The sequence below is a fragment of the Acipenser ruthenus genome, chromosome 14, assembly GCF_902713425.1.
Source record: "Acipenser ruthenus chromosome 14, fAciRut3.2 maternal haplotype, whole genome shotgun sequence".
Classification (NCBI taxonomy): domain Eukaryota; kingdom Metazoa; phylum Chordata; class Actinopteri; order Acipenseriformes; family Acipenseridae; genus Acipenser; species Acipenser ruthenus.
In genome coordinates this window covers 24,964,485-24,977,234 of record NC_081202.1, presented here as the reverse complement: position 1 = coordinate 24,977,234, position 12,750 = coordinate 24,964,485, and the positions used below count along the sequence as shown (strand labels likewise).

General features: G+C 35.8%; 1 protein-coding gene across 5 annotated transcripts in view; it reads right to left on the bottom strand.

Annotated features, from left to right (window-relative positions):
• Positions 1-12,750, bottom strand: part of LOC117419832 (anoctamin-4-like) — a 93,876-nt gene that overhangs the window by 27,609 nt on the left and 53,517 nt on the right. For 3 of the 5 annotated variants that reach the window (XM_058986200.1, XM_034033091.3, XM_058986201.1), the window contains 6 exons: positions 10,059-10,103; positions 8,362-8,493; positions 2,954-3,060; positions 1,287-1,342; positions 894-1,015; positions 252-386 (listed from right to left, as the gene is read on the bottom strand). In XM_058986200.1, the coding sequence (XP_058842183.1) occupies positions 252-386; positions 894-1,015; positions 1,287-1,342; positions 2,954-3,060; positions 8,362-8,493; positions 10,059-10,103 (597 nt within the window). Of the gene's footprint in view, positions 1-251; positions 387-893; positions 1,016-1,286; positions 1,343-2,953; positions 3,061-8,361; positions 8,494-10,058; positions 10,166-12,750 lie in introns of all 5 variants that reach the window. The other 2 variants (XM_058986202.1, XM_058986199.1) reach the window with 2 other exon arrangements.

Here is a 12,750-nt window from a genome sequence, read left to right as displayed (position 1 = left end):
AGGTGAGGGAAGGACATCTTTTCTTGTTTTGAAATCAACACATTAATGAATGGATTTATTTAATGCCTACTATCTGTCGATAAATACTTCTTAAAGCCAAATACTTCTTAAAGCCAATTACGAGTATGTTTCAGTTCCTCTCAGCAATAAGGGACTTCTTAGAACCTCAGTGGTTATATAACATGGTGACACACAGTATAACCACCCTTCTATGCAGTCAGCCTGATTCTGACATAATCCATTCATGTTACCTGACTTGACAGTAATCCAGGGTGAAGACTCCATACAGAAATACTAGCAGCCCCACAAAGGCAGCTGGAAAGAGCATGCCAGTGTACCAGCCTAGCCAAGCAAAGTACAGTCCGATCTTCTCACCAAAATATTGCCTGTGTTGAAGAGCAACATTTCATCAACACATGCACAAGCTCTACATTTATAAAGTGAATAGATAACTTTCTCTAAATAGACCCTAAAAAATATATGTTATAACAGGTCTACAGGTAAGCAATATACTTTGTAATGCTGTTAACATAGAAAACAATAACATCCACCCCTCCTATTGTCTTCCACCCACACATGTTAGATGGCGTGGTCTGATAAAGGTCTTTCCATGGGGGTCTTGTCTTTGTTTATATATGTTACAAGCAAATCTTATTGACAAAGAAATAAGTCTTTGCTGCATAACAAGGACTGTGTGTTGCGGACCACCAGTGTGAAAAACCTTCACGTGCAGAAGGATGGCAGCACAGATAACAACATCCGCCAAGGAAAACTGTGGTCACAAGAGACTAGACCAATGTACTGGAAGGAAAATAATAAATAAATAGATGGCCAACATCCATTTCACCAGTGCTAGCCGTACCTAGGGCTGTCCAAAGTACAGGAGAGTTTACCGTACAAGATCCAGGGGTTGGTATTTATACCAGACTCCCCACCAGGCCCAGCACTCATACAGCAGGTGTCTGTGGTTGTCTGCTCCGTGGGTCCTTATTGAGTTCTTACTCCTGTAACTTCCCTGGAAAAGAGCATACATCTTAAAGAGCTTTTATCATACTTTAATCTATTTTTACTTGTATTAAATACATTATTTACTGTTAGGATTAGAGTATAATGGCAAAAAGATACTTTGAAAAAAAAAGCACAGGGTATTGGCAATAAATGTTAAAAAGAAAATACATGTAAATAAAGGAGTTGCAGTCAGTGAAGCTGAGCTTTCCCAGCAAGGGAATATGTAGACACAGGAATACCTGATAATTAACCCATAATAAATAATAAGAATACATTACCTCATGAAGGGGAAAGGCTGCTTCATAGGAATTATTGCTCAGCAGACGGTTAAGTCCTAGGGTGGCAATAATAAAGATGTTTACTGATTTTTGTTAATACAAGAAAAATTCAACCAAACTGCCTCCAACATTCAGTGTTGTGGCTGGGTATGTGTTAAACTTAAACAGGCAACTTTACAAACATTAACTATGGACAATATAAATTGTTTGATCCCAGTTTTTGTCAATTGTAAAATAACAGCTTTGTGAGCTATCCTTTCAACCTTTGCACTGACAATTCAATCCACAATAACAGATGCTTGTTCATTTACTTTCTGTTAATTAAACTGGCTCAAAAGTAGTTCAGTTGAGAGACTTGGTAATGATTTCAGAGTTACTTACATTACAAGAATTGGACAGATGTTGTGTGGGTGAGAGACTGGTGATTGGCTCACAGGGTTTGTTTACTGGTAAAGGCCTGTCTTTCACTTGTGGGACACATGACTGATGCAAGCAGGGGTTTGGTTAATGGATGATGGAGTAAGAGCTGGAGGGTATTTACAAACATAGGGATTTCATCAACTACACGGTACAGTATATTTAGCTTCCATTGCAAACCTAGGGTGAATATCAAGCCATTTAACCTTACTGTATATCAGCTTTAAAGATTAAGTAGTGGGGTTCTGAAAAATATAGAGTTATACATGCCCACGTGTTGCTACACCTGTTTAAATAACGTTCTTTTCATTGTTAACTTCCTGACAACATTTTACACTTTCAACTTTAAAGTCTGTTTCAAAGCTCTTTTCAGAATGTCCGCTATAGTACACTTATATAAGAATTATTGCCCACATTGTCAAACAAGTAACGGCAATAACGATCCATGATGTGGTACGGAACAGAAAAGCTAGAACACTTGCTGTTTTTTTTTTATCGCTCTTCCTGCAGTGATTTAGAGGACAGATCTCAAACCCCAGTGCACTAGAGCAGCCATTTTGAAAAGAGCTTTGAAACAGACTTTAAAATTATATAAGTGTAAAAGGTTGTGAGGATGTTAACAATGAAAAGAAAAATGACAGGTACGTCATTTAAACAGTTGTAGCACACGTGGGGACGTATAATGCTATATTTTTCAGAACCCTGCTACTTATTCTTTGGAGATCTGTAAAAAAAAAAGAAAACCCAAAGATAACTGCAACTATGGAGTGCTAAAACTGCTGACCTGAGAGCAGTGGATTCAGAGTATCAGTGGCTTAGGAAAGGATTTAACAAAGTGTGTTTGGTGGAATACCCTGTGTGTGGAGAAGAATCCCAAATCTCTATTCCATTGCCAATTATTTTGACAAGCAATTCTGCATTTTTGAATGTCACACTGGTAAATCAGCATTTAGTTTTCACCTAGGATTTTTGTAGATCTGTTCCTCATTCTGATGTTTATGTATTAGGTGTCTTAAGTTCAATTCAAGAGAGAAAAATAGCTTTATAGTAAGCTATGAATAATACATGTTCTGGTGTATATGCATTTCAGAATATATATGAAATGAATTACTGTAACCTGTAAATAGAAATCTCCTCCAACTAGTAAAAATGTGTCACTAAAAAACTATACGTTCCAGAACCCTTTAGAAGGTGCTTGTTAAGGTACAGTATACTGAGCATTTTTACCCTTTCATTAAACTGTTACTCACCAATTTTATTCTTTCCTTCTTCATATTTGATCCTCTGCAGAATATGATGGACAATTCGGCTTCTTGTGGCATTATTAAAGAAAGTATCTTTGTTGTGTATAATAAAGCTGTAACAAGATGGAAGTTTTGATTTCACTGACACATCTTCACAATGCCTTTGAGCTGGCAAAGCCTTATTTGGTTTATTTATTTATTCATTTATGTCTGTACTTGTACAACTCTGATTGTGAAAGTGCTTTGGATCTCAAGACAATAAATAAATAAATAAATAAATAAAACCAGAAATAAAATACTTGAACATTGCTTGGATAGACCTAGGGTTCATAGGTTTGCTCACACTTGCTAAATAATTCCATCCATGAAAGCCTCTGGCTGTCGCTATTTTACAAATACAGTACTGGAAAGAAAAGTGGAGCTGTGGGACTTCCAAGTGAAGAATTAATCTGTCTAGAGAGGCTCTGAAAATGGAATTACTAACATGCATCACCCTGCGGGCTCAAAGGGAGGCAATGAGGCTGAAGGAAGAAAGTTAAAACAGCAACTGATAAAGGAAAAAAGAATATGTGGAAAACAAGATGAAGCACATTTAGATCTACGTTTGATTTGTATGGGATCAATGGAGAAGCACAGCCTGTGTGGAAAGGGAAGGGGGGGGGGGGGGGGCGGGGGGCTTTTTACTTTAATTGAAAGGGGGTTGAAAATTGAAGCCCTATGCATTTTTTTATTCTTATATGGAATGATAATTCTACATAGGAAAGAAATAAGATAAATACCATACATTAAAATATATAATTTGCTATTGAGGCAATGCTGAAAATAGTATGAGCATTTATAGCAATGTAATGTCCAGATAGCAAACTGAAGCTTTAATCCGTTCTGTGTGGTAGTGAGATTATTTCATCTTGATCTACATAACACCTACTGGGCCAATGCAAAATCAAAGCAATCCAAACCAAAACACACAGTTCAAAGCATGCTGCAAAGAATGAGAACATAAATAATATTCAGATTACAGTGCAGAAAACAAAGTGCTACATAAACAAAGTGAACAGCAAGCATGAGAACACAACAGCCAGGTTCACTGCTTTTAGGTTTTCTTCATCCAGAAGTGTAACTATGAACTCTGTGGTATAAATTTAAAAAAAAAAAGTTTCAGTGTTTCCTTTTGTTAATACTATTATTAAGCTTCTTAGCCACATCCCTTTATTATTATACCTTTAGCTGTTATGCACACTGTTTTACAGCAAGTACTGCTTCAAGACAAACCAAATCTATCAAATACATGTACATCATAATCTAATTATAATTAACGAAAATAACAGATGAATACTTGCACTTCGATTTTGACAGGGAAAGAATGTGTGATCTAAATAGAAATCTGCAGCCAAACACAGACTATGTTGAGTATTTTAAATGCTTCATTCAATTTGTGATCTTATCTGGTATACGTGACAGTGTTCAAAGTCAGACTTGGAAAAGTCTCAATACCGAGCACAGTCTTGGAATAATTGAAACCTATCTAGTTGGCACAGTAGCGCACCGTATCAACAGTACAAACGGGCCAGGCCCCCTTCCAGCAGGCTGGATGTTTGCTTTAAGTGCATTACCCTGTACCAACTTTCAACTCTGTCTTTCTCCTTTGAAATTTAATGGATCTCATTAATTCAGAAAAAACAACAAAAAAAAAAAACAGGTATGTTTTTACAATGGCTCGGGCATATTTGCTGTGGTTTGTATTAGGAATTAGTCATTTTATTTTATTTAAAGGTTACATCAAGTTTCATTTTGAAAATACCTCTCTAATTGTATTTATTTTCAGAAAATCACTTCTTTTGTTTCTTTTCCACACTACAGCTATCGCTAAAAGTTTTGCATCACCTAGAATTTTAGGGTTGAGACATAACTTTATAGTATGTCTCATGAACTATATGAACATAATTTAGATATTTTATTTAACATCACGTAATCAAAGAAACTTCAAAATAACACCACAAAAGTCTACTGGAAGCCATAATAGTAGTACAGTATTTCATGTTAGATTTCGAAAATGCCACATTTTCCAATTTATGTTAGTGTTTCGTTAAGTATATTGAAAGCTACAAAGAGGTATGTAATTAAATATGTTAACTTAACATTATTCAGCAGGTTTCCTTCAACTTTAGGAAGCAAAATTAATTAATTATATAAGGTGATGCAAAACTTTTGGCCATAGCTGCTGTCTTTTTATACTCATCACAGTATATCTGTATAAAGAATAGGCTGCTTTAATTAAACAAAATATAATGGTTGATGCATCAGTTTCATCCCACTCAAGTCTTGCTGGGTTCAGTGATTGTGAAGACTGCAGTGTGTTTTTGATCACAGCTTTGCCATTTCATGAAGCCTCCACAAAGATTGTGTTTATTTCATACCTCACTAAGTCTCTATTTATTAAAAGCTGAGTGCCCAAACAAAATACATCATTTCAGTAGTGCTGATATTTGTTTGTTGGATAAGGCACCATACAGTATTTTTAAAGAGGTTATGGCCTCAGTGGTTCTTTTGGTACCTTGCAATACATTGTAATCAAAGTGTATCACACAACTGCCTGATATATCTATATTAAGTGAAGTAAGATCATTAAAAGATATATAATCTGATCATTTAAGCCTACAGTCTTTTGTAGAATAATTTGAAAACTATGATAGAGCTTTATGATAGAGCTTTTAGTAACACAAGAAAAGAGGCCAGAAGACTCTGGAATGATGTCATTTTGTAAAATAAATATGAACAGGGGTTACTGTCCTGTGTACTCTACAGAAACACACCTAGTCAGGGTGAGGTCTGAACATTGCCCAGGAGATTACATTTGAGTTTCTGAGTTGGAGCAAGGGGTTCATGCTGCATTATGACAGACTGGCCAACTTCAGACACTTCAAGAATCTTACTGCAGCCTGCAAGAATCAGCTGGAAATGGACTTCCTCCTCACAATCAGTACTTCCCTGTGCTTTACCATGCTAGCTTTACCATGCTTGAATGCACTTTGCTATGCTTTTACCATGAGTAAATGAGTCTCCTAGTAAGACATATGATCTACAGAGCACTTCATGTGGAACAATTCTAATAAATAATACAAAGTTACAATTTTACGAGAGGAATAACAGATCCATACAAAAATACTACCCAGAAACACAATAGTTTCCTACGATATATTATACAATGAGTTGCAATAACCTATAGGAAAACAGTTAAACAGTTTTTTATATGGATATGTAGCAGCTTGTATGTGTGTGTGTGTGTGGGGGGGGGTTCAATTCATCCCTGCAAAAACACGTGTGGATGTGGCTGGAGTCATCAATTGAATAAATAATAAAATGATTAATTAAGGTTCCAGCCACAGATGTATAAATAGGGTGATCACGGGTGTTAGTATAGGTAATGTTGGTGAAGGTGCCGGATGGTTTGTTGTTTTGTGTATTATATTGTTGTAAATAAATGTGCATAACCACTTAAACTACAGCGTTTCTGGTCTCTGAGTCTCCTTGCTGACAGACACCCCTTCACGGGGTACTAAAGTATTAAAGTATGTTTTTATATGAGTAAATTCTACTATTTTCTCCCTCCCTGTCCTCCATAGGAGTGAACGTGGGGCTCTGTAAAATTTGCCAAAAAAAAAAAACAGGCAGCCTTTATGTCTAGAAAGTGTAGTTATTCCCAAATGCACTGCAATATCCTTAATTAAACATAAAATCAGCGCAGCCATATATTAATTGCCTTTTCTGTGGCCACTTCAACAGCATGTCCAATCTAACTTAAAGTCCTGTCACATTCATAGACAAGCATCTTTCTTTATTTATATTACACCACATTGACTGTCTGGATTTTGAAGCACAGTTACATTAAAAAATGCAGCATACTGCTGCAGCTATTAAATCTGACTTGATGGTGTTATAATAAGAGTAATCCTGCTGCGTCTAAAATGGAAATGAGCTTATCAGCTTCAGTGCACAATGTAAATCAGAGTCTTAGCTTAAAAATGGACCAGACTTGATTTTTTATTTTATTTAACCCTTATTTTCACTTTGACTGAATGAAGCCCAATTTATCCTGTGACAATGTAAATTATTTTCTGTTTTATGGTTAATAGGACTTCTCCTGAGCCTTTTACACTCCTGTTCAATGCATCACCGCTGCTTTATTTAGGGCCCTGGTACCTGTAACACAGGATGTGAATGAGTCGAGGAAACCAGTCATCAAACTTATAGTGGCAGGTAAATGTGATCACATATTCAAATGATTATTTGTTTATTTATTTTACCTTATCCTACATTTCTTTTCTTGTAGTCATTTTGAGTGGCTTTTATTGAAAGTCCTAAAATAATGCATATTTTTTACATTTTGATATTATGTTTGTTAAAGTGCTTTGATCTGAGTTCAGGAGCTGCTCTTGTGTTCTAGTTGCTTGTCTGAGGAATATGAAGTGAAGGATAGATCAGCCAAAGAGACTTTATAGAAGTAAGAGCCAGCGCCATCTAGTGAACAGGTATGAAGGATCTAAGGATTGTTGGCATTACACAGCTATGTGCTAGATGGCTCCATCTTCTAAGTGTAGACACTTTGGCTGGTCTGGTCTGGGTTACATATGTTTATAGCAGGCGACTAGACTTCCGGTCACAGCTACAAAACAGCTACAACATTTGCGTAACGGACAAGAACCGACCAGAACGATTGAAAACATCAAGGAACAGTAACAACATAATAATCTAAACGTTATTTGAAGCAAGCTACTCTTTAAATAAATTAGCTTCACCTAGTTTACTTGTCTCTAGGTGCACATGGTGAAAGTAAGCTTCGGATTTCATTACATTACAAAGTAAACTGCACTTTAGGAGCCCCTTGCCAAAAAGACCAACCACTTGCAGGTTATTTACTAGCAATGACGCTAATAGAGATTTAAATGATAGTATTGATTGTTCAAGATGTTTGTTTAAGGTGTCTTTGAAACATTAATTTAGGACATTCAAAAAATGAAAGTAAAGTTAAAACAACATAAAACCGAATTGCCTTATAAGTGGGAGCACTGTAATGTACGCATACTTTATCAAAAACTAATCTACAGCTACAGGGACACAAGCCCCCCCCAAGATCCTTGACACCTGCTTCTTCCTGTTAAAATGCTGATTATTATATCAATTCTAACATGATCATGAAAACAAAGTCAACATTAACTCTTTCAGAATGTGCTTTCCTCTATTGCTTAAATCAGTGTAACATGCCTGGAACTGGTTAACTAGTCGTAGCTTGGAGACCTTGGCATTGAATTTTATGAAGATGTAACAGCTGACTAAGGTACCTCATAGTGTCAATGGCAGCATGATATGTTGGCTTGGGTAACATTTACAGTTATGATTTTCTAGATATCACTTACTGGTGTATCCTCTGCTGACTGAAGGGGGCAGTGTAGCTGTCATTCTCCTCCAGGTCTGGTAAGGTCTCCTTGTCAAACTTCATTGGCTTTCGAGGCAGCCATCCTCGAAACCTGCTTATTCGTTTCTCCATCCTGTCACAATGGAAACAAAACCATAAATGTATTAGAAAGGAAATAAGATTTATGGTTTTACATGACGACTGATAGACAAAAAACGTAACAAATACAACGTAATGTAATAAATACCCTATAGGCTATGTACAAATTGTAGAATATTTAAATAATGTATACTGCATTTATTAACATTTACACTTCTATAATCTAACAGGTTTACCATGTCTGTGAACACACACAATCATGCACACACACAAACCACTGTTATATACCCAAGGCTGTAAGGCTCCCTAGCTCTAAATAAGTGCATTTGGTTTGCCCTTCAACTGTATTCAAAATATACTGCAGTTATTTCTCAAATGAATGCACTGTTAAACTGATGCCGTTTCTCATATGGGTAATCACTGCATTAATTCATAACAAGGATATAGGAACTCGTAGTTTAAGGACCGTTTGTGCTTTACAATTTTACATACTGAACGCCCTGTTTTGATACAGTTTTAGAGACTGCCTGGCACATTGGGGGTATATGTTTATATGGATGCTCTACTGACAGTTCATTTCATGCAGCATAAATGAACTGCCAGAGCTCTTTACAAACACAGTGTGTTGATTTGGCATTTAGGTCACTTTCATCTAACGCTTGTATCAGTCAGCAAACACTAGGTCACATATTCTGTTTGCGAACAGAAAAAAATCTACCAAATACATTGCAACCTTCTGTCAGCCTCTGTCTCATATCATACCCATTTGATCACAGTTTTAAAGAGTACATTTAAATATGTAAAAATGGTACAAGTCATATGGAGCCAAGCTTTAATTATGCATGCATGTGCAATACAGATGCAAAATAAGCAAATGACAACATGAAGCGACTTAACTGAACAGTACTACCTTTTAAATTCAGAAAGTGAACATGATGACATTGCTTAATGGAAGATTTACTGAGGGTTGTATGTGGCAGACCCAGCTCCAGCTGTGCTCTGAACAGATGAGTTACAAGATCAATGAAGCAAGGACTATTGACAAAGGTCATAAGAAACTGTTGTCCTCACCTATGATCTCCGGTACTCTCACCACTTGCTTCCTCATGTGTACTATGCATTATTTTCTGTTTGCCCTAATCATGATGGTTTTGATCTTTGTATTTACATGTCATTAAAGGTAAACTATGAACTGGTATGTTGATACAGGAGTAATGGCACTACCACACTACTGATACTGTCTTCATGTCCTTTCTGAACATCATAGTTCAGAAAAAAATCCCACTATCTAGCCATGTTTGAACTGAATTGTGTATATCATTTTACAAATACTGTATACACCATTACACACACACACCCACGCTCACACACATACAGTATTTAATTGAGACTTTCTTGTACGAGTAGTGTTTCTAAGAACCTTTATTTTTTATGTTCCTGTACGCTACTGCATTGTACTAAGGCCCATAAACACATGTAAGATTGACATTTAAAATGCTCAAACATTACTGCTAGGGTTAACCACTGTTGGATGAAATCAAAGACAGACAAAGGTCATTTGAGATTTAAAGTCCAGCAGTTGCTTTTTATCACACCAACCTGCTCATGAACTTGAACCGCCGGTGCAGGTAATAGATTTTTCTCCTGGAAGAACAGCAAAAATGAAGCCAGTCGAGAAGAAAACCCATCATCAGTTACAGTAAGAACTAGCAAGGAAGGAAAGGAGATTGAAGACAGAAGCCTGTAAGAGGTGGAGGAAGAAAGACTAAAAAGAGAGATTAAGAGATTAAATATGAGAAAACATGTGCCTGAGGGTACCGATTCTAATGGATGACATCGTTTACTCTCTCCTTCCTTCTTTCAAATGTTCCTCCATCTTAGTTTAATTTCTCTTACAGAGCGAATGTATTGGAAAAAAATATCAAGTTTAATTCCATTCAGAGGTCATGTAAATTACTGCATTAACACAGCATATGCAAAACAGCACCTAGAAAACATGCCAATACAGACCTCTAGTAAATTCTAAGTCAAATTGTGATGAATTTCAAATAGGATGTGGCTGTATAATTACTGTCTGCCAGGTTACTGGGAAGTAACCTTCCATTCTATATTTGAAACAGTAAAAAAAATGTGGCAGCCACTGCACAGTTCAGCAAAGCAGATATGATATGAGTAGGGGAGGCATGCATCCAATTAAATATTTATACTGAATGAACATACATTTTCATGCTCCCTGAGGCCAAAGAAAAACTTTCATCACAGCATATTAGCTTGATCTTTTCCGAGGGGGACCGACGGAGGCGGTAAAGTGGTAAGGATCATTTACCTTCCTCAAGGTAACACACTTTACATCTGGTTTAACGCTGGTGGTCTAATAGGGCATAAAAAAAAAAAAAACTCCTCCAAAGTTTTCATTCTCTGTTTATAGTAATACATAATCATCATTCACAGCCGAAATAGATGATTATCCCTGTCCACCTCAGCTACAGCATCTCTGTGATAGAGATCTGGAATCATACTTGAACTGGCCAAACACAATGTGTGCTTGTCATGTACCAAGATTAATCATTCATGAAAAAGGAAATCCTTGACAAAGCAGAGGCACACACTATACCTTAAAAAAAAAAAAAAAAAAAAAAAACTAAACCCGTATATTTATGAATACAACCCAAATCAACTGGCCTTTAGTGCAGTTTTGGGTAACTTTGTCTATTGGTAAGTTTAAATTGTGTGTAGGATGGTATAACGTCTTTAAAAGGTGAATGACACCTTAAAGAAATCCTAAGATATGTGATAACTTGATGTTTTTTAGTGTTCACTGCTGCAGCACAGACTGCAGCATTTTTAAGCTATCCAAGAATGGCAATAACATTCCGGCACATGTGTGGCACAATGCAATGCAGTTGCTATTGAAAACCTCTGAACGAGTAACAATTGTTGGCAAAATCATCCAAAAGTTCAGTTTCTGGTTGAAATAAAATATTATCTGTTCATATTAATCTGATTATCTATTTAAAAAATGTAAATAAATTAACTGTGAAAAAAATTAATTAGGATAAAAGGCTTTTTTTTTTTTTTTTTAGTTAAGTCCTGGGGCAATCAACAACATTTAATTACATTAATCATACAGTCCAAATGCAATAAAAAGCCGTTTGCAATTACAAATTGTAACAGATCAATCCATCATAGATGCATTATATATATATATATATATATATATCCCTACAGATGTTCATCCCAGTAAAGCCAAACCCTGTGCCTTGTTTTTTATATGTACACTCCATAAAGACTCTTCAGGTATTTTTGAACTTTGAACTTTATTATTACTGTATAAAGTAATATTTGCATTACTATATCCAACATTGACATGACAAGTCAAGAAATGGAATCCCTCTCAAAGCACATATCAGATGAACAAAGTAGGAAGCTGGGAAGAACACAATTTTACACTGGTGAAGAAGAGTACCAGCCAGCATCAGGCGCTTCAGTGAGTCACAACGACTTATTCTTTGTACAATATTTAAGTGATAACATTGCTTAAGTGGAGATGCTGAATAAAAAAAGGACACAGCATACTGCATACGATGTATACTATATATATATATATATATATATATATATATATATATATATATATATATATATATATATATATTTCTATTTCCACTTGCAGTACCTTTCCCCTCTGACACTGAAATAAATGGAATAAAGTACTCTTCTGACCCAGTATACTTTATTTTACAGCCTAAATGGGATGAGAGGCATATCCTTAACCACTTCAGTAATGGAAACTACTGATATCCCAGGAGAGGAGAGGTTCAAGGCGAGTGTTAGTCAACACCATTCGCAAGGAGTAGAAAGTACTGACATTTCAATACAGTAAGTCAGAGTTTTGTTTTACTCTGACCAAGCAAAAACGTGTTGAACTGGGTGGCATTGTCCCTATTTTGAGCTGTTGGGTGTTACAGAACTCACTTTAATTTCTTCTTCCACATACCAAGAAACTACTACAATTCAGTAACACTTTAAAATAAATGTTAGTAATTAAAACACAATTACTTTTAAACTAACATTACCCTATTCCTATGGGATTTATAGAAAAGCAATTTGAAGTAAACACTAATTTTACATTCTACACTTACTCATAGTGATGACTTTTTAAAATAAATAATTACATTTAAATTTAAATTAATGATTACGTTGTCTGAATTTAACTATATTTAAATACAGTAGAAAAGAGGCTTGAGCCTTGCAATGGCCCTGCACTAGGTGCTGGGTTTCAGAACTTCCC